The sequence below is a fragment of the Chiloscyllium plagiosum genome, chromosome 4, assembly GCF_004010195.1.
Source record: "Chiloscyllium plagiosum isolate BGI_BamShark_2017 chromosome 4, ASM401019v2, whole genome shotgun sequence".
NCBI lineage: Eukaryota > Metazoa > Chordata > Chondrichthyes > Orectolobiformes > Hemiscylliidae > Chiloscyllium > Chiloscyllium plagiosum.
The window spans coordinates 47,159,338-47,187,007 of record NC_057713.1 but is presented as its reverse complement, the minus strand read 5'-3'; the positions used below and the strand labels follow the sequence as shown (position 1 = coordinate 47,187,007).

The 27,670-nt window shown below is 40.7% G+C and overlaps 1 protein-coding gene across 1 annotated transcript; it reads left to right on the top strand.

The window, feature by feature from the left end:
- Positions 1 to 11,508: 11,508 nt before the first annotated feature.
- On the top strand, positions 11,509 to 27,450 carry LOC122549021 (carbonic anhydrase 13-like). The gene is made up of 7 exons (XM_043688148.1): positions 11,509 to 11,634; positions 12,324 to 12,527; positions 15,337 to 15,455; positions 19,372 to 19,467; positions 21,783 to 21,845; positions 24,317 to 24,472; positions 26,832 to 27,450. The coding sequence occupies exons 1-7, from the start codon at positions 11,598 to 11,600 to the stop codon at positions 26,937 to 26,939; spliced, it is 783 nt and encodes a 260-aa protein (XP_043544083.1). The 5' UTR covers positions 11,509 to 11,597; the 3' UTR covers positions 26,940 to 27,450.
- The last annotated feature ends 220 nt before the right edge of the window (positions 27,451 to 27,670 follow it).

Sequence of the window (27,670 nt, the reverse complement as noted above, 5' to 3'; positions counted from 1 at the left end):
ACCCATCCAGGCAAGGGGCATGATCCCATCACAATTCTGACTTGTGCCTTGTAGATGATGGACAGTCTTTGGGGAATTAGGAAGTAAGGGTTCCTGCTCTTATAGCTGTTGTAATTCTATGACTTGTCCAGTTCAATTTATTAATCCAGATCAATGTTAACTCCCAACGTGTTGATAGTGGGGGATTCCGTAACGGTGATACATTGAATGCCAAAGGATGACAATTAGATTCCCCCTGGTTGGAGATGGCCATTGCCATCTTGTCAACCGAAACCTGGATATTGCTCAGATCTTGCTGCATTTGTAAGTGAACTGCTTCAGCATTTGAGGAGTCACAAATGGTGCTAAATATTGTACAGTCATCAGTGAATATCTTCATTTCTGACCTTATGATGGAGTGAAGGTCAATGCTGAAGCAGCTGAAAATGTCTGGGCCTCAGACAGTATCTTGAGGACCTTCTGCAGAGATATCCTGGAGCTGGGATAACTGACCTCCAACAACCATGACCATCTTCCTACATGCCAGGTATGATCCAACCAGCAGAGAGTTTTCCCCAGTACCCACTGATCCCAATTTGCTCAGGCTCCTTGATGCCACACTCGGTCAAATGCAGCCTTGATGTCAAGGGATGTTACTCTCACCTCACCTCTGGAATTCAACTGTTTCGTCCATGTTTGAATCAAGGCTGTGATGAAGTCAGGAGCTGAGTGACCCTAAACAGAACCCAAACTGGGTGTCACTGAGCAGGTGCTGCTTGACAACACCTTCTATCACTTTACAGTTGATCAAGAGTAGACTGATGGGGCAGTAATTGGCTGGGTTGGATTTGTTCTTTTTTTTGTGTGTAGAGGGCATACCTGGGCAATTTTCCACAGTGTTGGGTAGATGCCAGTGTTGTAACTGTATTGGAACAGCTGAGTCGGGCAGCTGACAAGAATGTCTGTTTCATCGAGATACAACTGCCCCTGGTGTTTCCTGATCAAAATCCCAGTCAAGAGTTGCCTCTGTTAAAAGTCTCTCTCTACTTCAGCTGCAGATTAGGGAGTAACAAAGATGTAGTGGGAGGAGGGTAAGAAGTTGAAACTTTATTGCTGGAACAGCACAGCAGGTCAGGCAGCATCCAGGGAACAGGAGATTCGACGTTTCGGGCACAGGCCCTTCTTCAGGAATCTCCCATTCCTGAAGAAGGGCCTGTGCCCGAAACGTCGAATCTCCTGTTCCCTGGATGCTGCCTGACCTGCTGTGCTGTTCCAGCAATAAAGTTTCAACTTTGATCTCCAGCATCTGCAGACCTCACTTTCTCCTCCGAGGAGAATAAGAAGAAAACTTGTTGAAGGCATTTTGGAGATGGCATGGATGAAAACACATTATACTTTGTAAGTATCTTTGTCTAGCCAAAATGTCACTGTTACAGCATGAGGCCATAATGCCCCGGCTGAAAGTTACCATGGCTGGATGTCTGTGCTGAGAACCTGCTGCAGCAAGAGGAACAAGGTGTGTACAGGACTGTGGGTACTGCTGGCACCTTTTGAGCATCTTGGTATGACTTCTGTATTTTTTTTGTGGCCTCTGTTTCTGAAAGTGTTGATGTGAGTGAGTTGGTCAGTGATATCAGGAGCGTGGAGGTGCAACACAAAAAGCTGAGCCATTCATTAGGAATGGCCAAGGATTGGGGACCCAGCAGGTATCTGTCATGTGCAGTGCATTTGTCTGTGTGTAATATTCCTCCCCCTCACATCAGTGGGTTTTTGATTCCCCCTTCCTCACAGGTTGAATTGCTCACCCCATCAGCTCCAAGTGTAATTGTAGCCACTTTCTTCCCCATTTTGATTTGCAGCATTATGAAAGGAGACAGTAAGGTCACTACCTCAATTTGTCAATGAGACCCCGAGCACCCAAATCCTCTTCCTGATAGATGGTCTTGTAAATCCCACAGGCTTCCCACCTCTCCAGGTCCCCACCAAACCTGTCTACATAAGCCTATACCTGTATGCGTTACCCCACTCCACCCCTGCCCATGCCTTATGAAGTGACCATGCTGGCATGCTCATACACTGATTCACACCCCCACCACCAATACCAGGGGTTCCCGACAATGGAGGAACCTGATCCTGCATAAGTCCTTTTCCATCTATGCTTTAATATCCCTCTCTTGAAGATTCTCTTGCGCCACCCCACCCCCCAACTATTGCTTCACAATTGTCCTCCCCACTTGCCATAGCGTGCAGCCCCATCCCGATGAATAGTTCCTGAAGCTCCTTCCCATTGCAGTGGTCACCCTTGCACTCTCCACAAATTCCCTTCTCCTTTAGTTTCTGTGGATGGATCTGACAGGCTGACCATAGCCCATCCACTTGAGTAACCTATGTGAACAGTCCCAGGCAAGATGGGCCTGGACCTCTAACTGCTGTCTGCACATTGTCCTGACCTGGACTGATAACTATGGAGCCACTGATACCCACCCATGAATTGCAGTGGCATCAACACCCTTACCAAGGTCTCCTTGATTGGATGCCCGACAGTGATAAATTAATGGGCTACTCCTGACTGTGCCGGGATCTCTCAATTGAGATGTTACCATGGACTTGCATGAGAACTACTCCTCTAAGACTTTCAGATATGGCTGCTTGCTTGCTGCACATGCAATGTGTGTTTGCCAATGTGAGCTGCTGGCTCAGAGTGCAGGTATGCAATTAATGTAGCTTACTAACAAACAGCAAGATTGCTAGACTGAGGGCTGTCGACCAACAAGGAAAGCTGCCTGATGTGTGACCTCGCTAACTGCCATGACACAGTAAGGATTGGATGCTGTGAGCTAGGTGCTAATTGAGCAAGCAGCTAGTTCAGTGTGTGAGGTGGGTGCCTGTCCCTGTGCAAAGTGCCCTTGCATCAGCACTTCAATGTTCTACCATGCGAGCTGGAGCTTCCAGAGCTCCCTGTCAGTGTTGTGTTGATTCTGTTAATGAATCTTGCACCTTGTCTAGATCTACTACTTGTTCCTTTACATTCCCTTTTATATCATATCATCATTCTTTTTGTCATTGAATCTCTCCTGCTTTGCACCCTATCATAGACTTTCCCTTTCCTCCTGTTGTGCTGCCTCTAAAATCTGTTACATCCCCAATTGTTTGCAGTTCTGATGAAAGGTGAGTGAAACTTTGTCATGGATTTTATCCTGAAGCTGAGCTCTGAGTAGAGGATGGAGTATTTATCAAGATGTTGGACAACTGGAAAGAACAGAATCCCATATCTTTCTGATTGCTTTGCTGTGCTGTTTCCATCCATCGGCAGCTGATAGACATGCTGAAAGTGTTTAACCTAAAACACACAAGATCGAGTATTGAAGGATGGAGAGAGAGAGTATAGCAGATATTGGATTATCTGATCTAGAACATAGGATCATGTGAACAGGAGTAGGCCTTTCGGCCCTTTAAGCCTGTTCTGCCATTCATTGAGATCATGGCTGATCTGTGGCCTAACTTCATATACCTGCTTGTAGTCTATATTCTCTAATAATACCTTTGCTTAATAAAAACTATCTATCTCAGGTTTAAAATTAACAACTGATCTAGCATCCACTTCTGTATTTGGAAGAGAGTTCCAACCTCCAACACCCTTTATATGTAAAGATGCTTCCTGACATAGCCCTAATTCTCAAACTATACCCCTTAGTTCTAGAATCTCTAACCAGTGGGACTAGTTTGTGGTTATCCACGCTGTCTTTTCCTGTTAATATCTTTAAGACTTTGATCAGATCACCTCCTTACCTTCTAACTTCTAGACAAAACAGACCAGATTTATACAATCTTTCCTCATAACTTTAACCTCTGAAATGCAGGTACATGTATGTTGTACTCCCTTCAAAGCCAAGATATCCTTCAGAAGGAATGGTGCCCAAAGTAAGATGGGAGAGGGATTTCCAAATTGCATTTAAAGTGCAGGAGTTTTCCCGATAAAGGAGTGTGAGAAAACGAGTCACGTTGGTGGGGTAGTGCAATCCAAGGGTGTTGTGCAGTTCAGTCATGTGCAGGGTTTTCCATCGCAGGGAATGCAATGTGGGGCTGGAGTCCAGTTTGCTGATTTGAGGAGAGGTGAATAGTATCTGATACTGCTTGGGATCCATTGGCAGTTGGAGCAGGTGTCAAGAGTTTGGATTGGGGTTTCGGGGCAATAATCACTGTTTAATTCACGATTACTCAATTGTAATATAACTCCTAGTATAACTAAGTCAAATGCCGTCTTGACATCAACAGCGTCTCTCTTACCTCAGCTCAGGAATGCAGCTTTTTTATGTGCCATGGTTATGACAGGATCTGAAGTCAAGTGGCTGTGTCAGAAACCAAACTCAGCATCTATCAGTAAGTAGGTTATTGGTGAATATGGTTGAAACTTTATTGCTGGAACAGCACAGCAGGTCAGGCAGCATCCAGGGAACAGGAGATTCGACGTTTCGGGCACAGGCCCTTCTTCAGGAATGAGCAGAGAGTGTTCAGCAGGAGAAGATAAAAGGTAGGGAGGAGGGACTTGGAGGAGGGGCGTTGGAAATGTGATAGGTGGAAAGAGGTCAAGGTGAGGGTGATAGGTCGGAGTAGGATGGAGGCGGAGAGGTCAACAAGAAGACTGCAGGTCAGGAAGGCGACGTGGTCGACGGTGCCCTCCACCGCATCTCCTCCACTTCCAACTCCCCTCCTCCAAGTCCCTCCTCCCTACCTTTTATCTTCTCCTGCTGAACACTCTCTGCTCATTCCTGAAGAAGGGCCTGTGCCCGAAACGTCGAATCTCCTGTTCCCTGGATGCTGCCTGACCTGCTGTGCTGTTCCAGCAATAAAGTTTCAACTTTGATATCCAAATGAATCCAACAAGAACTGGACCAAGCATATGTGGTACTCATAATCTTCTTCATCCTAAGTATACGCATGATTTTACTACAACTGCTAAGTATTTCATCAGTAATATTTTCAGCAACATAACACAAAACATCGCAGATAAGAAAAACTGCAGCATATTAACATGCCAAATTTCCCCTAAAGTAAATGCATTAAAATTCCATCAAATTTGACAATATTGTTATGTATTTGGCTTTAAGGGGTTAACACGTAGGGGGTTCCATACAACAGCCAAGCAGGGTGAGATCAATAGTTGTGATGTTGAGAAGATATGCTCTTCTTCATTAGGGTAAATAAAACCACAGAAAGTAGACAAAATCAAACACAAAATATTGCTGAGGAAAGGAGTGAACAAAGACAGAAATGGGAACTATTTAAATGTAAATCTATGATTCGCTCCAGTAATAATATCTAACAATATTCAATATCTAGGATCATACCAAAAGAGTACTTTGAAGTATTAAAGGGATTTTCTGCTATCTAGTGATCTCTGAGGCATGAAGTTTCCCTTTCAAAGGTCTAGGAAGGGGAGGGAGGAGCGCCTGAGATAGAAACAGAAAGGTCTAGGAAGGGGAGGGGGAGAATATGTGCCACTTCATTGCAATGATGACACCTTCTATCAGTTTGCTCATGGGGTGATTGTTGATCATGTTGAAAGTATCCTGCATATTGTGGACAGGACATTCCCAGGGCAGTTTTTCCACTTTTTCAGGAGATACCAGTGTTATGCTTGAACAGCTCGTTTAAAGCAAAGTCGCTACAGCACAAATCTTCAGCACTTCAGCTAGAATGTTGTCAGGGCCCAAAGCCTTTTCTGTATCCAATGCACTCAGCTGTTTCTTCATACCATGTGAAGCAAATTGAATTGGCTGGAAACTGGCATCTGCGATGGTAGGAATCTCAGGAGAAAGCAAAGATAGACCATCTGACAGAAACATTCCTTTGGCTAAAAAGTCGTCCAGGTCTTTCAGCCTTTTCTTTCACTAGTCCCTATTCCCATGATGTCCTCAGATTGTGAGCTAATTCTGATAATGATTTTACATGAATGGACTGTTTCCTTGTTGATTGTAAAGTACATCTGGCATTTTCACATGGTGAGGTTTCTCACCCCATCACCCAAAACGCCAACTTGAAATGCATCCCTATCAATCACAGCTAACCAACATCCTTTTAATGGTAAGAGGAATGTGTTAATTGGCTGAAGGTGGGACTTCAGTCCCTCTCTGGTGCTCAAGTCCCACCTCAGGGCCTAGCTAGCTAGTCTGATTGACCAGCAGCTCTGCATTCTCAGCAGTGGCTAGTGCTGCAAGCAGTCCCCAGACTGAGGTAAGACCCAGGGGTGGGATGGAGAGAGGGATGCAGCTACCTGGATGGAGAAGTGGAATGAGGTTGGGTAGGAGAACCAAGAGGAAACGGCATTCGCCCCTACCATGTCTCCTGAGGCTAGAGCAGGGTGTACTGCCAGGTATTCCTCTGCTCTCACCAACCTCAATATTGAGGGTTGGCAGTGTCGAATAGTTGGTCTTGTAGGGACCTCATGTAGGGGCACAGTGTGGGCAGCACTGTAAAATTGTGGATGCATTGGCCAGTGAGAGTGCAGGAGATAGGTTCCAAAGAGAGATTTATGGGCTGCGCTCCCCCAGCAGCCCACCGGCAGGACACTAAAATCCCAGCTATTATTCTAGAAAGCTTTCCTCAATATATTGTTGTAATTAATTGTCTAATTATTGGCTATGACTCTACTTGAACTCTTCTGTTCCTTCCAGTCTGTAAGAAAATTAAAATCTCTGATTATAACCATGTGTTTTTGTTGCATGTTTCCCAGACCTCTGTAATTAAAGTTGCTGAATGCAGCACCATTGGCAGGAGATATGTTGACAAGTCTGAAAAATGTTGTGATTCTTTGCTGTTCATTAACCTTACCCATTGTTATTTAATTCAGGTTAATTCTAATTGGTTTGTTGTTTAATTGGACAGTTGATGCTGTTAAATGAATTCATCCAGTGGCCAGACAATAGCACATGTTGGACTGGGAAATATCTGCTGGACAACAATTCCTGGACTTTCTCATAAGCCCCAAAGTATTAAGGTCAGTCAAAATCTTTATGTATAAACTCATTACCCTAAATGGAATCTTTTATTTTCACTATGTCTTAATTGTACCTTTTACTAATATCATTGCTCCTTTATTCCCAATCTCCGTTTCCTTTCTAAAGATCCTATAGCCTGGATATTTCTAGCTCCCAATCATGCTAAGTTTGCAGTCAGATCTCTGTAATAGTGATTGTATTGTATCCTTTGAATTATATTTGTATTTCTGACACATTAGGTTTATCTAATGCTACAAGCATTTTATGTACCATCCTGTTATCTGGGTAACTGTTCCCATTCTACCTAGTTTTAAAATTTTTCTCCAAGCCCTTTTTTTCCCCCATGTGTACAGCTGTCCTAGTCCCAAAAGTGGTCCCAATATCCCAGGAATCTGAAACCTTCACTCTCTCATCATCCTAAAACATTACCAATCCGAATGATTGTCTGTCTGGTCCAATATTTTGCATTGGGAGTAATCCAGATATTACAACCTTGGAGATTCTGGTCCTTAATCTAAACTTAATTCACTGAAATCTCTTTCTGGAACATTGAACTCTAATTTCATCATAGTTTCTTCCATGAAACTTGACCTTTGGATTCTTGTTCTCTATTCATTCTGCCATGGCTTAGACTTTGATGTTTAGGAAATGACTTAACTTGGGGCTCTGGATCATGTTTATGAATAGAACTAGGGGCAACCTTTTCACACAGAGGGTGGTTCGTGTGTAAAATGACCTACCAGCGGAAGTGATGGATGCAGGTACAGTTACAATTAAAAGACATTTGGACAGTACGTGAATAGGGAAGGTTTAGAGGGATATGGGGCAAATCCAGGCAAGTGGGTCTAGTTTTGTTTGGGAAATTTGGTTGACATAGACAAGTTGGACAGGAGAGTCTGTTTCCATTCTGTATGGCACTGTGTCTGTATAACTATCTGACTGTAGAATACTCCACAATTTTTCTTATTACCTCTATGGTTTCCCAAATATGTAACCACTAGTTGCTCACTGCCTTGCAGATACCTGTAATGATCCTCTTTTGTTTGTTCCCATTATTAGTATCAAAGAAGGTATTAAGCATGAGTCCAGCTCCATAAAGTATATATTCCTACCTTGTCTGGCCATGGCACACATGATCCCTTGAGTAGCTCCACCCTCAGGAAGCTGTTCCATCTAACTTTCTCCCTATCAAGTGTTGCTGAGTAGGCCAACCTTATTTTCAAGTTGTGCAACTTTCTTCCTAAGGATTTCAACTAAACTGTATCCATCCTGGGAAGCATGATTTTATGTAGATCCTTATCAAGCAAATCACACACATGACTCTACTCTGATTTTGCTATGCTTATTTCTATACTCCAGCCTAATAGAAATTGTTTTAAAGTTTTGAGTGCTTACTATTTATTCACTTTTTTTAAAATTAACTCTTTTTAACTTAACTTCTTAATTGAAAGTATCATTCCGTTCTACCCTCTTGAAGCTGTTCTACAGTACAATAGATTTGAAGAGAAAGCCTGGTGATAAACACTGGACCTCTCCTCTTCTGCCAGGTGCCTGTGTCAAATGGATCAAAATATTGATACACTGAGCACACTCAGTATTTTACTGTTACAATAAATGTAACAAAATCTAATTCACCAACTGTCAACCAACAGGTGTGAAACTTCACTGGGTCAGCAACCCCAATAAGAAAAGCTCACAGATCCAACAGATTTTGGCTTTACTATGTCTTCTCTGTGGGTTCAGGGGAACAAGAAATCAATCCCTAGTCTGTCCTGATGTTGTGATATGTACCAGACAAATGCACATCAGTCAGTGTGCATGTCACTTTCTCTATGGTTCAGTTATGTTTATTGTTTAAAATCTGTAGCATGTCTCAAATGGTGCAGTTGAACAGCACATTTTATTATATGAGCACAGGCCATTCAGACTGGCCAGCACATGTTGGTGTTTATGTTCCACTTGAGTCTTCTCCCATTTTTCTTCGTCTAAATTTACCATCAGAACCACTAATCCTATTAATCCTCAAATGCTGGTCGAGCTTCTCCTTAATGCATTTCTTTAGTTCATGCAGAATTCTGTAAACCTGTCATAAAATGTATTCAATAAACATCAATCTTCATCTGCAATCAAATTTATAATCTTAGAGACAATGGAATTGTCAGCTTTATTCCAGCATTGAAACATATTATGGGTTGAACAATTGATTTGGTATGGTTTTAATTTTACAATAATGGCATTAGCATAACTGAATCTGTTGGAAGAATGATTTTATATTTCTGCTTTGTATATAGATGGTCAGGTAAAAGTCTGCAATTTTCAAATGATAATCTCCTGTTTTTGTTTTGATCCAGAATCCCTTTGGGAGAATAATAGAAAAATGCATTTATTTCAATAACTTTGCTAATCTGTAGATGCTAAGTTTGTCTCCATTATAATTACAATGTCAGTAGTGGAAATATATTACCCTCTTACAACAGTGCCTCAAGCTACTGTATTTGTGTGATCTTATACCAATATCAAAAATTATTTCATTGCTCATCCTGTACTCATATGATGTAAAACCTTTGAGTGACACACCATGTTTAATAATCTTGTTCACTATCTGGAAAGGTTAAATGTGCAGCTGATTAAGATCTTAGGTCTCTTGTACCTTTCTTAGCTATTTCAAAACTGTTTGTTGGGTGTCTCTCATCTTTCTTCCTACATACAATTTTTAGCGATATTAAATTTCGCCTACCATTATTGTGCCCACACACATTCTTTTGGACTTTTTCTGTAATTACCAAGGCTTCTTATTTTCACTGATTCTTTCAATTTGGGCAATTTGCAATGAACTTTTGAATCCAATTCCTGGATATAAATTAGAAATCTGTAGTCCCAATACTTTAGGATTCCTAAGCTTTCTTTGGCTTTAACATTCTTGCTGTAACCAATCCTTACTGTTTTCCACCCTGCTACCAATTTCTTCTCTATCCTCAAGGTTTATGGAGTAACTATGCAGTTAATAACTAAAGGCTTTTCATACTGAAAATTGACAAATACAAATTTGGTAGACAATATTTTAGGGTTCACTCGTCTAGGAATTTGAGAAGTTACAACTTGTAAAGCTTTGTTATCTATGGTTTAGTTTATTGTTTGCATAGATGTTATGAAGTCACTGTACATTTTGATTGCATGCATGATAATTGTAGGAGAGCATATTGATACACCCAATTTTCTTGGCATAACTGTGGTGTGAGCAATGCAGGCTTAGGAGATGAGGCATTCTGTATTAATGGAAAACAATGTATTCTAATGGCCATATTAATTGAGGTTATGACCACTTTTGGTCTGTGTGGGTTGTTCGCTGACAATGTATGTGTTCAGTGAGTTTCTCATTTCCATCACTGTATTTACATTTCCCTGTAGATGGCAGCAGAGCAATGGCCTTTTATTAAATAATCAGCGGGTGGCAATTTACTTAACCTTTTTTGCACATAATGCGAAACACGCTCAATAAGTGGTTTATTAACGAACTTAGAAAAAATCTCGGAAATGTGAGTATGGAAACAGTTATCTGTATTCACCTCTGTCCAGTGCAGACAGCAGAATTAATTTAACAACACTTTTAAAACATTAGATCGGGAACTGTTAGACTTCTAATGAAGTGAAGCATTGCCTAGGTCGTAGTGCTCTTTAGGATCGGTCAGTTTAGCAACTCTGTTGTGCCAGAGGCTTACTTGTAGACATTTTCTGGTGCCCAGTGTTCCTGAAACTGCACCTTACGCTATTTAAAAGAGCATGTCAAATCCTACATAAATCATTCAGGTCATTTGCAGGCACATACAGTTGAAATCAAACACAAAGGTTGGGAATAAGATGGTATCATGAACTATTAGGCATTCATAGCTACTTATTACTTGATGATTAACATTCAGAAGCTGCCATCAATGCCAAACCTGCTGCAATGTTAACACAGTAAACAGATAATGCAGTTTCCTATGGAACACATCCGAAAAGTACCCTCCCCGAAATTAAACTTATCAGTGCACGCTGATGTCGAGGATGTAATTCAGATTGGCCGTGTAAACAGTAAAAATGTCTATTTGCCTCTGATATAGGAAAATGCACCGTTGCCTGGCAATAATAGCAGGTTCCATGTGGTAGCTGCAGAAATCCAGATCGGGTGATCAGGGTACATCTGGGCAGTGGGAGAGCTTGCAGGGAGCTGTGAGCTCACTACTGTGACACCCCCCTCACTGCCCACGGCCAAGAGGGATGCGGGATACAGACCCTGATTGGGTGCTAGAGCCATGGATTTTGCAACAAATGCTCTGCTGGCAAGACCAGTGTGAAAAAAAAATGCAATGTGAAAACAAATCTACGTTTTTTGAACCTCATCCCGGCTCACTCCATCCCACCTCCCCTTCCCCCCGCCCATACTGTCCCACCTCAGCCTCCTTTTTGCATTACTATTGGTGACATAAGGAATACCAAAACGGGCTGATCCAATGATGTGGAACCGTGCAACCTATAAAAGCTGGTCCGGAGCCAATCTTCCGGACAAGGTATCGGCTTCTGTCATCAGACGTAGCGTTTAGTGGTTTGTGTGTGTGCGCTCTTGCGGCTGGGACTGCAGCGATGGCAGGATGTTCCTGGGGATACGGACCCAAAAACGGTGAGGCTTTTCCCGCAGTATCGAGCTAACTGGGTTGCAGTCCCCGGACAGGACTGGAGCTGGACATTACAGACCCCGGGACAGGGAGATTGCTGGGCTGGAGCCCCCCCCCCCGGGACAGGGAGATTGCTGGGTTGTAGCCCCCCCCCCCCGGGTCACGGAGATTGCTGGGTTGTAGCCCTCTGGGACAGGGCTGTAACTGAGAACTATCAGACATTCTCCATGTCAGGCAAAGTAGCGAGATTTACATTGCACAGAGAGAGAGAGAATGTGCTAATGCATCTCTAGTAGACGTGCTGGCCTTTTTTTCACAACCAGAAAAGGAATTTCTTCCGTCTCTCTGATTTTAATGAAGTTGAATTCTAAAGCTGCTTCACCTTTCTTATTGTGAAAGGTTTCTGCAGGAAGAAAAGTTATTTAGTTTAAGATTAATCATTGATGGGATGAAGGAAAGTGATCCTTCAAGGCTGCTTTTGCTCATGCAGCTTTGAAACTTTACAACTGAATGCTGTTCGGTATCGGGTTCGCAACCAGAGAGAGAGAGAGATAATCATTTTCCTCTTCTCAGAAGCGGGGCTCCCCCCACCTCTCTCTCTCCGTCCTTCCCGCCCCCAGCTCTAGCCTCCTGAGAATGCATTGACCTTCATGAGTGAGGATTGTAGGTGACCGGCTGTAATGTCCTCCTGCAGGTCCAGACCATTGGCACGAACTGGGCTTCCCCATAGCCAAGGAGGGCACCCGCCAGTCACCCATCGAGATCAAGAATGCGGAAGCCAAGTTCGACCAGAACCTGAAGCCTCTCAATCTGAGCTATGACCCAACCAGCTCGAAAAGTATCTCCAACACCGGCACCACCGTCCAGGTGGATTTCGACGATTGCACAGACCGGTCAGGTTGGTCAGATGTTGTGTTTTGACTGTTTTCGCTTTCCCCCTCCTTCCAGCTTGTTAATGGATATTTGTTATAACTGGATACGACACATTCTGGGCTGGGGATTAAAGTGCAATATTAAAGTTCCCGAATTGCAACGCTGTTGTGAGAAGGAAGAGTAGAGACGAGAGGAAGTTAACGACGTGGCTGTTACGTTTTTGCTCATCCACATTTATATTTCTTCAAACCCCGGGTGGAAATGCGAAAAATGGCCTCAAAGTGACCTGGTTGCAGTGGGTAAATTTAAGCGGGGAAAGTCAGTCGTCAAGGGAGCTGCGGGAACGAGAGGGGGGATAGGTTTCTTTGAATGACTGGGCTGTAAATCTGATTTGACCATGTGCAATTGAAATCCATTGCAACCAATAGAAACCTTTTTGGAGGTGAGCAAAACGTGGCTGCTTGACGAAACTGTAATATTTGAACATCTTCTGGTCTCGCAGTCAGTTAGGAAGGTGATGGCGTTACTTTTTCTTTAGGAGAATAAAAAAAATGATTTGCATTGATAGTGTAAAGCTCCCTTTCAGATTAAACTTCATTTAGAGGAAAACCTGCAGGGTAGGGGGAACATAACCCTTTTTCTGGTCTTTGCTTTCATACAGTTACTGGAAGAGCTGCATCCTGAAGGTGTGAGTAAGTGGGGAGAGTCTTGGGTTCTTTTTAAGAATTGCAAACTAAAGATATTACATGCAAGGTTTGGTGTACTGCAAAATTTTGTAGCTTTGTATTGATACAAAATATAAGAACAAGATCAATTTGATATTCTGTTATGACTTGTCTCAATATAAATGAACAGCCTGGATTTTGAGGGCATGCTGTTATTCCAGCATAAATGGGAGTTGTGCATAAAAATGGAAGGGGCCTTTTGTTTTGTAGCATACTCCAGAGGAATTGCCTAAGAGGTTGAAGATTCCACTTTACTTGGAACCCATTTAAATCGGGGATTTGGAGAGTTCCAAAGAAATCAAACAAAAAGTTAGACTGTTAAATAATTATCAGAATGATTTGTTTGTAGCCCACACACTCCCACATACACCTCCCCAAGACCCTGGAGTTCAGCAAAGCCTGACCCCCCCCTCCCCCCCGCCAGTTGAATACAGACCAATCTGACCAATTCTCCCTCAGCAAATCCAATTCCTCCCAACCAACCCTAAATACTGCATTGCTTACCTTGCCATCCTGCATCCTGCTGGAAAAGCGCAGCAGGTCAGGCAGCATCCAAGGAACAGGAGAATCGACGTTTCGGGCATAAGCCCTGAAGAAGGGCTTATGCCCGAAACATCGATTCTCCTGTTCCTTGGATGCTGCCTGACCTGCTGTGCTTTTCCAGCAACACATTTTCAGCTCTGATCTCCAGCATCTGCAGTCCTCACTTTCTCCTCCTACCCTGCATCCTGCCCCTACTCATCTGGCAATCTTCTCCAGCAGTGTGGCATCACACTTAGCTTATGTACTGTATCTTGACAACAGCTGTAATCAGTCTGGACTGGCACAGTGGCTCAGTGACTAGCAGTGCTGCCTGGGCTTGATTCCTGCCTCTGGCAAATATGTGGAGTCAGCACAATCTCCCCATATCTGTCTGGATCTCCTCCAGGTGCTCTGGTTTCCTCCCACAATCCAAAGATGTGCAGGTTCGGTGAATTGATCATGCTGAATTGCCCATAATGCTAGGTGCATTAGTCAGAGGGAAATGGGTCTGGGTGGGTTACTGTTTGGCGGGTCAGTGTGGACCAAATGGCCTGTTTCCACACTGTAGGGAATCTATTCTGTGTCAGAAAATAGCAGTTGAGTGTTTTGAAAAGGTGGTAGTGGTTGTCTTCCTCTGAGAATTCTGTGCAACAAGAGAACTGTCAGAATGGAAATATGGTCCATGTTTGAGCGAGACATGAGCAGAATTTCCTCTCAGAAGTACCTTTTAAGTAGAGCTGGAGTGATGATCTGACAATCCAAAAATCCAACCTGTCACTTCAGTTTATTCCTTGAAAATGTCTTGTGTGAAAGTATACATACAAGTATACATGTGAGGTTACTATTACAAACTCCTCCCTGAGCCTTGAATGCCATTTTGGATTATTTTACATGCAGCCAAGTTAATTCATAACTTCCTTAAGTTTGGATTCTTTGTCCTATTGCTATCCTCTAGTTAATGGTCTCCTGTTTCCCGTCTCTTCTCAGGAATGAGAGGGAGGATATGGGACAAGTGAAAAAATATGCCAGAACATCATTGAAATTAAACAAGGGGAAGTGGGAAGTTGGGAGCTGGAAAAAGATGCCACCATTTTTAAAAATTCTTACTGATAATTCAGTTTGCTGCTTCTGTCACCTATTACACTTGACCCCTTTTTCAGTGTTTATTTTACATTCTTTACTCTAGGTTTTCTGTTTGCTTCTTGATGTTTTGGTGGATAATGCCAGATTTCCAACCTCTGTACAATTTGCTGAACCAGGTGATAGTCTTTTTCTGCCTGTCATTCTGGTTTTATGTAATGAGATTGGGCTATAGAAGTAGCAGTGGTTTTGAGGGAGAGGTGGCATAGCATGGTACATCATCCCACTGTCAAAATTCTTGCAGCAACTGGAAGTCTGACAATGTATTTATTATTGGTCTTATAATTTTACCTAGGTCACAAAGAATGAATTGGTGGTCTTATTATAAATGTACATTTGTTTGAAGAAATTTCAACAGTACTCCAACAGCAAATTAGAGGTGGTTTGTACAAACTGTGTTTGATACTTTGTTTGCAATGTAACATTCATGCTTTTACTTTGTTTTAGTGCTGACAGGTGGCCCTCTTTGTGGAAAATATAGGCTACGTCAGTTGCACTTTCACTGGGGAGCCTGTGATACTCATGGCAGTGAACATGTAATTGATGGAAAAACCTTTGCTGGAGAGGTGAGTGTGCAACAATGATTTCTGAATAAGTGAGGCACACCTTGTTTAAAAATCAGATAATTTTGCTTCACACTAGACCAGTTTTGCTGTACATGCCTATCTTATGAATGTGTAACATTGATCTTTTAACAAAAAAAATCTGTTACACTTAACTCACGGGATGTGAGTTAACTCACTGTTTGTGGCCATTGGCCATCCCTAAGTGCTTTTGAGAAGGTGGTGGTGAACTCTCCATGAGCCGCTGTAGTTCATGAGATTAGATTCCCTACAGTGTGGACACAGGCCCTTTGGCCCAACAAGTCCACACCGACCCTCCGAAGAGTAACCTACCCAGACCCATTTCCCTCTGACTAATGCACCTGACTATGGGCAATTTTTAGCATGGCCAGTTCTCCTGGCCTACACATCTTTGGGCTGTGGGAGGAAACCGGAACACCCGGAGGAAACCCACGCAGACACAGGGAGATTGTCTGTGTGGCTTTTGCACAATCTCCCAAGCCTGGGATTGAACCTGCGTCCCTGGTGCTGTGAGGCTGCAGTGCTAACCACTGAGCCACCGTGCCACCCTCATTTGTGTGTCAGTTCTGTAAGTAGATGTACTTGTACTTGTTTAGAAATCCTTTTCAAATTTCTTTTATTGTCATGATATGTTTATCCCTAGGTGCTGCAAGTTATTTCTGAGCCATTTGAAATTTTTGCTATTTATGGTTACAGGAAATGTTCATTCTTATCACAGCAGGATGCTAAATCCAGGAAGGAAACCTATCTCAATCTTTGTGACGAGACAGCGATGCATTAGAGCTATTTAAAGTGGTGGACTAATGAGAGAATGAACTTTTAAGTTCATTTAACATAAAGTAAAAGCGCTGAAAATATCATGGTCAGGAAGGATCTGCAGACAGAGATTGAATCTTAATGTGTAGGAGCACATGGTGTGTGAGCAGGTGGAGGGGTAAAACCAGGTAAATTTGACAGCGTGTTGAATATCTTCATTCACAACTATTTGCTGCAAATGAGGAACTTTCTGCAAGTGGTGGGTTCAGTCACTTAGTGATGTTAATATGCAGCTTCCAAGCATAAGTTCCAAGGACGCCTTGAAACCTGCTAGTGGAAACCAAGGCTGGGACCCAGTGGCAATTGAGAGGCTGAGGATTTGCAGTGGGAAATATACCAATAAGTACTGATTCCTCATAACTGTTTTCTTACCTATTCATGTGAAAGGCTTTGCTTACAGTTCTTATGCTGGGAAATGACTTTCCAAACTTCCCTGTAGATTCTTTCCTCGGATCTGCACTCTGAAGCTTTGATCAGCATCGACATATGCTGTTACTTTGATCCTCATAAGGGCCCAAATGGACAACAGCAGTAACAGACCTGCAGCTTCACGAGAGAGAGAGAGAGAGAATTAGCTGCGATACAACTTGCAGGAGGCCACATTGTATCATCCTCTGTGCCAATCAGATGATAAGCTTCCTGGACACCCTCTGAAGTCTCTGGGTGTTGCATCTGCTGATGGCAGACACTTGCAATCTGCTGCTGAGTTGATTTGTTGACCATACACCACCAGTGGCTGTCCTCCATTTGTTTTTATTTCTGGCTCCTTCCAGGATTCAACGGTGAGACACAAACAGGATCTTACAGTTGACAACTCACAAATGCATAATATTGCAGGCTTGTCTACGATGACACCAGTTTGAACAAGAAGTTTGGGTTTGCAGCTCTGGTTAGATTCTCATAGATGCAGGGTTTGATTAATATTGAATCACTCCCAGGTCACTAGGAGTAGGTGCGCACTAGCTGAGAAATTCCCACTCTTGTTAGTTATACTACAGGCTCTGCAAGGTTCCCACAGAGTTGTACCAATGCATTCATCCTGCAGCAAACCACCTTTCCTGTCTGTGCATTTCTCATCAGAATCTCCAGCTGGCTGCTCAGAAATGAGGAGGGATACTGTTTTAATATGACTCTGAGAAACCCAGCCAAGAACAATGACACCTGCTGAACTGCATCAAGCAAGCCATTGCCGTGCTGGAAGGCACTAGATATCTTGGGATGCACTTCAAAACATTATCGGGCTGTCCAAAATCATCTGTCTGCAGTGTTTTATACCAACAAAAGAAAATACAAATGTGGGCGAGCACAGTGTGACCAAAGTACCATTGCAGCATATGAGTGCCTCATTGTCATATGGATGGACCCCAAGCACATCTTGGAAAATTGCTTCCTAACATAAAGTTATCCTGACGCAATCTTATTCTTGATATTTTTCCTAATCAACCTGTATAGCAGTGTTTATTAGATAATTCTAGAGCAGGGGTCTTTCTGTGTTCAAGACTGGAGATAGGGTCATTACCAATGCACCACAGGAGGCCCTAAAATGGTGTTGTATTCCCCACCCCTGTTGTTTGTTTGGGCATCAATCAAGTGAAAAGGACACTCATCAGTCAGCAACCAAAATGGAAGATTGCAAAATGATGGAAAGAAAATAATTTTGCCTCTGAAATAAAATCAACTTTTAAGACTTTGATGGAACCCTGTTCCCACATCTAATGGCGTTTAGCAGTGATAGTGTGTCTGAGACCCCTGTTCTGGCAGTGACTACTTTTACTCTGGTCTCTGGAAGTTGGTGCCTTTAAGGCACTCATCAAAAAACAGTCTTCTAAATCTGTCTGGAATAGATGACCATTTGTATAAGACATGCATGGTTCTGTCTGATTTTATAAACTTTTTGGGGGGTTTAGGGTAACTGGTGAAGAGTGTGAAGATAGATAGAGAATCATAGCAAAATAACATTGAACTAATTTAATCCTTCCATATATCTATTAACTATTTTGTTGCCTTTGTCATTGTTTAAATGTTGAACAACTTTTTAACATTAAATATAAAGTCTCAGAGCATTTTACAAACATTTTTGCACAATTTGTGTTTAAACAGAAAACTGGGTCCAGAATAGACCATTCGGCCCTTCAAGCCTGCTCTGCCACTCAATATGATGATGGCTGATGACCTAATTCTGTTCACTGTTCCTGCTTTCTCCCTATCCTTTGATCCCTTTTTAACCCCAAGACCTGTAACTACTTCTTGAAAGCATTCAACATTTTGGCCTCATCCACTTTAAGTGGCAGGGAATTCCACCTGCTTCCCACTCTCTGATAAATAAGTCCTCATCTTGGTCTATCCAATATATTTCAATTATGATTCTGGACTCCTCGGTCAATGGGAATATTCTCCCTGTGATTAGCCTGTCTCGTTATAGTCTTACAGCATGGAAGCAGATCCTTCAGGCCACTTACTCCACACTGACCATGTTCCCAAACTAAAGTAGTTCCACTTGCCTGCGTTTTGGCTCATATCCCTCCAAACCTTTCCTGAACCTGTTCCAAGTGTCTTTTTAAATGTTGCCAATGTACCTGCATCCACCACGTCCTCTGGCAGTTCATTTCATGCACACCTGTTAGTGTTTTATAGGTTTCTAAGATATTCTCTTTTTCCCATCCCCTTCCCTTATTTATCTAAACTCTGGTGAATATAGTTCTAATTAATGCAGTCTCCCTTCATATGTCAGTCCTACCATCCCAGGAATCTATCTGGCAACTGGTTTAGTTCTAAGTGACCAAAATAGAAATTGAAAATCTTTCAATAAAAACTGAAATGTTCATACCTGGTACATTTTTACATACACTGTTTTCCCCCACTTGTAAAAAAAAATGAAACATTCCTACTTTGCTTCTTGCAATGAAGAATGATGACTTGTACCATCCAGCCAAATCTGAAGTTTCTCACTGTCCATGAACAGCCCTGTCCTGACAGAAATGCAAAAAAACTAACTTCAGTCTGATTTTCTATGATCTGTGAACCTGAATTGCATGAGTTTTAAGATGCAAATATACTTTAACTGAACCTGTCATATTTCCAGCTTCACCTGGTGCATTGGAATGCAGAAAAGTATTGTGAATTTAATGAAGCTCTCAAAGCTCCTGATGGTTTGGCTGTTATTGCTGTCCTCCTAAAGGTATGAAGGTTTCTTTCAATGTCCTGGCTTTGTAATATGCAGATAATAATTCTCATTACTTTTGTTGTACAGAAATACATTTGCATGTATCTTTGAAATGCTAAATCTTTAGTCCATGATAGGTAAAAATAGAACTGAGGTGATATTTGATTGATGTTGAGTTAAATAGAACTTGCTATCAAGTGTGTTTTTAATTAAATGCATTTTTTCCTGTTTTATGCACACTCCCAATATTTCAGTTTCATCCTAGCTGTGCAGTGGGTACTGAGTTCAATAACTCTATATGTAGCGGCATATTAGCAGGGATCAAGTAATTTCAGTTAGTGGCAAAATGGATATTGGATAGAAATGTTACAGGCTCATCTCAGAAGGTGAGGGAGGAAAAACCAAGCCGCCTTTTGTAAAGACATTGAGCAAAATTCACATTCCACTCTCCAATTCCATTAGCATAATTTCTGCATAATTCACTATTGCCTGATGTGTTTGCTGTCCTTTTTCAGTAGTGTGCATTGATGACAAGATCAAGAATTGGGAAAATTCAACATAATGTTTTCACTTCATGATTTCTAACCAAATACACGATTCTTGTAATTTTTAAATACTTTTTTGTTTTGGCAGTTCATGGATACTGTATAGTATGACCAGTGCTGTGTTTATACATTGGATAGTGCCATGATCATTTTAGAAAGGATGTTACTCTTAGGACACAAAAGCAATTTGCTAGAATGGTATTCAGTTACGCAGAGGTTGGTGAGTTTAGGATCTGCCTTTGAACACACATTTAAGAGGTGATCCAACAGAAGAATTGCAAAAAAAAAAAATCTGTGTTGATCAAGTGAAATGGGGAAATCTTTTTCCACTGGCAGAAAGAAAGATCAATGATTGGAAGATAGACCCAATAGACCAGCAAGAAGCAAGAAAGCTTTCTTTTTTTAAAAAAAAAGGAATTCTGATCTGGAATGCACTGCCCAAGAACTTGCACAAAAACCTTTTTCCCCTCCCCTTCTGAGATGAGCCTGTTACGTTTCTACCCAATGTCCATGTTGCTACTAACTGAAATATACTTGTACAAATCTCACCGTGCCTTTGTTTTTGGAATTTGTTAGAAATTTAGCTTGCACTGCACAGTGATTTTAGGAGTCTTTTTGTTTTCTTGACCAGTACAGCTGTAAAATCTTTTTTAAAGTTCATCCATCCTTTTCTGTTGTGGTCACAATACCGCTTCTTGTGATATTCAACAGTGCAACCACATTGATATTAAACTGTAACTTTGAACAATATTCACATGAAATCCAAATTGAGAATAAGCATTGTGAAATCTGAGCTGCTTAAAACACTTTTTTTGGAAATCTTTAACAAATGAATATTTAAACTATTAGATTATAATTCAGTTATCAGTGATTTAAAAAATTAATGAAGCAACGGTTAATGTATGCTTTCAATTCAGCAATCATTATCATAGTTGTCACAGTTGTAAAATATTTACTTTGTATTATTCTTGCACAGGCTTTTAACTGTAAATTCCCCATGAATGTTTGCATTGCATTAATGTCCAATCACCTAACTTTAGGTGTCACCTTGAGTGTTATGAGTGGCATTGGAGTTTCTAACAAAATATGATTAGCCTTCAGCCTCCTCCAAGTCACTGCATGAATTCAAGACCAGGTTCTTAGTTGGTATATGTTTAGGTGTCTCATGATATTTCTGCATCATGAAATCAGAAGGGAAGACATTCACTTGTGGTCTATTCTGTCTGTAATAATTCTGATAACTAGTCAGGCTATTTTTGCAAGCAGCCACATCTGGACAATATTGAAGCCCAAATTGATAAAAAAAAAATTATGTAGGTTATATTCACTTTGCTTATACAAAACACGTTTCCAGTGACCTGCTCGATGACATAATTCACTTCCTTGGAATTAAATTTGTGCTCATTTTTGTGCACCATAATGGTTTGATTTGTCTTAATTTTGTTTAATCCTCAGATTTGATTTAATCAATGCATCAGATGAGCAACTTTCAGCTGAACTCTAAAATACCAGCCATTACTTCAGTAATTGTTCGTGGTAGCAGCATGTGAAGTTCTGAATAGCCTTTGGTTAGGAAATGGAGCATGAGGTTGTTTTTTTATGGTAAAATGCAATTTCATAAAAGTAAAACTTTAGCCTAGTATTTGTAACCCATTTTTAGATTCCTTAGGACAATATTCTTTCTATGCTTAAATATGAAGGGTTTGTTTCTGTTGTATGACTATGACAATCCTGAATAACCACTGTAGCCATATGAACTATCTATCGGTGTCCTTTGACTTTCAGGTATGTGAAGCAAACCAAGCTCTGCAGAAGATTGTCTGTTCTTTGGAGTGCCTTAAATCAAAGGTACAGTAGGTCCTGTTCTGCATACCCAGTGTAGAGATATAAAGTGACATCTATCTAAATTGTAACATTTTGGTGCAATTACTCCCTTAAATGGAAATATCTCAGAAAACTATTCTTTATAGTACAGATACTGATTGAAAATTGAAGTAATCTTTTGTCATACTAGTAACAAATAGATGATCAATAAAAAAAAACTCTGCATGCTGTTTTGAACAAGCTAACCTTTTTTTAAAAAATGCTAAACACACCTAATTTATTTGCTCCTAATGTAACAGTGCAGGATTTCAATATTCACATAAGCTTAGCATATATTAGTATTCCATATCATCAGTGGTTACTTTGTAGGAATTCTATCCTACACTAGAGATTTTTATACTCCTGAAGTCGGCATCATTGGCAAGGCCAGTGTTTGTTGCCCATCTCTGATTTCCTTCAAGGTGGTAGCAAGCTGCCTCCTTGAACTGCTGCAGTCTTTGCTGCTAGCTGGAGAAGAGATGCCAGAGAGGAAGGGAAGAGAGAGATCCAGGAATTTGACTCCCCAAAAGTGAAGGATTGGTGATATTGTTCCAGGTTTGTAGCTTGGAGGGGAATATGTAGGTGGTGTTCCATGTACGTGCTGTCTGTTCAGTTGATCGAGGTCATGGTTTTGGAAGATAAATTAAATGGCTGAGTTGCTTCACTGTGTACCATGTACAAGATGCAATGTGTAATCATGGTTGGAGTGAATATTTGAAGTGGAATTAAGAGATAAATGTCATTTCTTATTTGTAAATCATTGGCTACACAATTGGATTTTTTTACAATATATTTGTGAAATCTTTATGTTCGAGTAGCAGCAGTAGTGTCTGTGTCTGCAATGACTGTTCATGTATCTGCAGAAGAAAAATAACTGCTTTAATTCCTATATGATTATGTGACTACACATGGGGATTGAAGAATTGCTAAACTGTTTCATACCCTTGTTTCGGTTTTACTTGATAAAGAACGTATAAAGCAGTGAGTTTTGAGAAGATTTGTAGCTTAGGTTGATGTTCTGGATATAGGTTTGCTCGCTGAGCTGGAAGATTCATTTTCGGATGATTCATCACCATACTAGGTAACGTCATCAGTGAGCCTTCGAATGAAGGCCATTAAGATGTCCATCTTAATGACATACATTCTGTCCATCTGTAAATTCTTTTACATGTAAACTTGTAATGCCTTAATGAGACATTGTTTTCATTATAAATAGTGTTATGAACCAGGCCAAACCTCCTCAAAACAGTCAAGAGGGTAGCCCAGATCCTAATGTTATAGTTGTTTTAACAAAACAGAATTTATTTACAGACTACTGAATGAAACACAAGCAAAAGAAAACAGAATTTAGAATAACAACAGTTTGAAAACCTAACCAACACTATATTCCTCGCAACTTAACAAAGAGCTGTTCCGATTTCCTGCAATGTCTCTTGGCAAAAAGGTAAATTCAAACACAGGTTCTTACAGGAGAGAGACATTGCAGAGAGGATCAGTAGAAATCATTGCCTGAAATATGGAACCTCTTTTTTGTTTTTCCCCAGCAGCATCTCTGGGTCCCCAGCTAAAACTAAACCAAACTAGAAAAATCCATGAACTAGGAAAACTGGTTGCTCGCCTTTCATTGTGCAAGCGTTTTTTTAAAAAAAAGCCTAAAGACTTTTTCCCTGATTGTTGCCTTGGGCAGTATTTAGGAGAAAGTGAGGACTGCAGATACTGGAGATCATAGTCAAGAGTGTGGTGCTGGAAGAGCTCAACAGGTTTGGAATTGATAAAGGGCTTTTGCCTGAAACGTCGATTCTCCTGCTCCTCAGATGCTGCCTGACCTGCTGTTCTTTTCCAGCACCACATTTTCGATTTAGGCAGTATCTATCAGCCATTAAAGTGGCCTAATTCCAGACAATTCTGAACTTCTGCCTTTTATAACGCTTTCTAGAAAAAAAAAGGACAACATAACCTTGTTAAAGCAGCAGCATTGTCACAATTTGAGCACTGGAAAATGATTGCTGTACTTGCTATCATGCATGAGATTTTTAAATTGTAAAACCTTTTTGTAAAACTACAGCCTAAACTGTTCTTGAGTATGGTGTGAATTGGCTGCTGATTCACTACTAATGATATTTGTATGACTGCAAGGATCACCTTTCTTTCCCAGTACTATGGATGACAGTTAGTGGAAAGCCAATGTGCAAATATGTGCCCCTGTATCACTAATGCCACTACTTTACTTTCACTTCTCCTTCAAACTATACTTTAGGCGTTTATCACCAAGATATGTAGATGTACTTTAGTTTACACTTTCAATTTAGTCTGTCCTTGTTTAAATGTCTAGTTTAAATTTGTTTATAAATGCACACTCAGACACTTGATACCAAACAGCTTTCCGATTCAAGGGTTCCAAACTGTAGAGCGTTATTAATTCTGAATTCTAATCATAGTGCTCTTTCTATTTTTAGGGTGCCAAAACTGATTTTAAAGACTTCTCTGCTTGCTCTTTGCTGCCTACTTGTCTCCAGTATTGGACCTATCCTGGATCCCTGACCACTCCTCCTCTGTGTGAGTGTGTAATTTGGCTTGTGCTCAAGGAGCCAATCAGTGTCGGTGCAGACCAGGTAAATCATCTATTGTAGAGCATAGTTTGTCTAAAAATATCAATACTCGTAAAGTGGTTACAACATAGAAGGGTATTTGGCCCACGACAAGCTTGACCCCCTGCAAGAGCAATTTGAGTGCCATGTATTTCCCCCCCCCCCCTTGTTTTTACTGTTTCAAGTAATTATCCAGTTCCCTTTTTTGAGTAGCATGAGTACCCCCTCAGGAAGTATTCTGGATTTTGACCTCACACTGTTAAATTTTTTTTTATGCAGCAGTTTTTTTTCTGCTACATAATCTTTAATCTTGGGGATAGTTGTTCCCTAGGAGAAAGTGAGGACTGCAGGTGCTGGAGATCAGAGCTGAAAATGTATTGCTGGAAAAGCGCAGCAGGTCAGGCAGCATCCAAGGAGCAGGAGAATCGACGTTTCGGGCATAAGCCCTTCAGGAATGAGGAAAGTGTGTCCAGCAGGCTCCCTAGTTAAGTTATCCGGAACCCTTTGATTTTAAATTCTTTATCAACTGCCTCATCTCTCTTCTAAGAAGAACAGTCTAACTTCTCCAATTAGCTACTCAATTGAAGTCCTAAATATGGTGATTAAATGTTGTGTCATTGATCTCCTGCAAAATATTCAATATTTCAAAGGCCAGTCAACATCTTAAAAATTAATCAAATTCTCTGAATTGAATGCTTTAAAATTGAAATAAAAATTAAAATGCTTTCAACTTTAAGTACCTAGAGATGTTCTATTGTGGTGGAGATGAATAATGACTTGTGTTTTAAGTGAAATGTTTTAAGTTTTTTTACACTGCATTAGTTAGTAGATTAATAAAATATTGAAGAAAATGCTTCAGTTATCATTAGAAGTTCTATAGAATTACAGATTGTCATTCCACATCAAGCTAATATTAATCAGTTCTGTTGTAAGATGCAAAAATCTAACCATTAAGATAGGAGATGATTAATATTGTACTCTACTTGCACTAAACTTTCACTGACCCCAGATGCAAGAGTTCCTTGTTTACGTGAATATCCCAATTTCCACACCATTCAACCTGGCAGTTCTTTTCATGAACAGAAGATCTCCAGCATAGAACTGACCTTTTATTTTAGGATACCAAAAGCACACTAGAGAATCTTGACTATGATAACATTTGATTGGATAATCTTTTGCCATATATACTCAAGCTTTTTATTTTAAGATTATCTATTGCTTGTTGTTCACTCACTGCCTTCCCCAGACAGTGGTGTGTGTGCTCCCTCAGCCAATGAAAACTGAAACTTTAAGACTTGAGAGTGATGACTAAAATGTTTTTTATAGTTTTCTTATTTATAAATTGCAATAGAATTTGGTCATAATCTTTAACACAGAAGCTGTAAATGGCAGTTGGCTGTGAGTTCAGCTGATGGTGCACTGTCTGTGCTTGGTCAAAATCAGTCATAATTTTCAGTTAAAGCTGAGATTGAGGGAGCTGGTCAGATCGTGCACTTTAGTTTCCACTTTAGACTTAGTCTGACCTTGTTAAATTTCTAATTTAAATTCGTATAAAAATATATAATCAAGCCACTTGATACGAAACAGGCTTACAATTCAAAGGCTCCAAATTGGATGAAAACAAATAGATGTTGGTTACCTAATTTACATAGCACAACTGTCCAGTCTGTATTCATCACTTGATACTAAACAGTGGGAACACAGACTCCCAAATCTTGGTATCCACGTCACATATGTAGCAACATTTTTAATGTGTATGACTAATCTATTTGCAAGGTAATTATTCATTATGGTAATTGAGAAACCTATTCAAAGTCCTCAGTTAATCATTTAGATAAATGTTTCCCCAACCCAATTAGTTAATTTATCACTTGATAGAAGTGAAACAAAATACACAGGAGCTGAGAAGGTGCACACACCCAATTATTGTGACTGAGGTTGGGAGGCTCTTTCTTGACTAAGACATTAATCATTAAAGCTGACTACAAGGAGGCATCACTACTCCAATAGTGACAGGCAAAGAATCCAGATTGATCTTGTCTGGAATCTCAAATTCGTGTGAAGATGAAAAACAAACCTGAAATTCCACTTGGACTTGAAAAGATTTTCACCCCCAGGGCATATTTCGATGAAGGTGTGGTCGTCCAGTGAGTTACTAGTAACTACATGTACAGGAAATGAGATCCATGATACATATTTAACATTCTCCCACGTCAGTGAAAATGATGATATCAAGAAAGGTTCTCCCTTATAGCGAAACAAATTCTGGTAGCCAAATGTTTTAACTTACTAGATACTTTCATGAAGCTGTTTTTCTTAAAGAACAAGGGGCAGAGTTGGCGGAGAGGTCTCAATTTAATTTATTCTTGTATTGTTTTTCCAGTTGGCAAATTTCCGCAAGCTGGAATTTGGACCATGCGAACCCATGCAAAACAATTACCGACCTCCCCAAGCTTCGAAATGCAGGGAGATCCGGAAAAACTTTGAATAAAGGTTTGAGGGCAGTCATCAGCTTGCCTTTCTGAACTGTCCCTGTGTAGCCTGAGCAGCAGTAAATAATTCCCCTGGACCCTTGTCCCAGCCCCTCACTGACCACCACCTCCTTGTGTAGCCAGAGCGGACAAAAAGGCAGACAACATCTCTAAGCACAAATTAATAAAAATGCATCATCCAGATTTGGCCTTAAGTAGCCACTGGATTGTTATCGTGTTCCTGGAACTTCATGAGCCTTACCACTTAACAAAATCTGAAGCAATATTTCATCTGTTGAAAAAGGCACTCTTTAATTTAGTGAAGGACTAATCTGTAGCACTGAATATATTGTTCAAGTTTAATGAAATTGTTTTTTAGTGATGTTACTGTAAAGCAGTTCCTAGTTTAAAAATTATATTAAATATTAAAGAGCAATAATTTACAACTTACTCATCCATGGAATTTTCTTTTAACCAATGCAATAAGAGTTGTAAGCCATAAGATTTAGTAAATAAAACACTTTGACTTGCTGTGCTGTATCTTTATTTTGCACATTCTGGCTCACCAAGCATTGCACTGTGAAAATATCCTTAAATACAATATTAAAAGGTTTCATTGAATTAATCAATGTTTAGTGATAAAACAAACACTTTTAAAGGCCATTCTTTTAACTTATTCAGCATCCCCAGAGTGTTGAAATTGGGCCTTATTATTCTTGTCCTATATATTTCATTTAAAGTCACTTGGTAG

Bases quoted from the DNA above. Each gene is read 5' to 3' on its own strand.
- LOC122549021 (XM_043688148.1), top strand. From the start codon at position 11,598: ATGGCAGGATGTTCCTGGGGATACGGACCCAAAAACG. The intron at 21,846-24,316 runs GTACAGTAGGTC...TTCTATTTTTAG, and splicing joins TGGAGTGCCTTAAATCAAAG to GGTGCCAAAACTGATTTTAA. The intron at 24,473-26,831 runs GTAAATCATCTA...TTGTTTTTCCAG, and splicing joins TCAGTGTCGGTGCAGACCAG to TTGGCAAATTTCCGCAAGCT.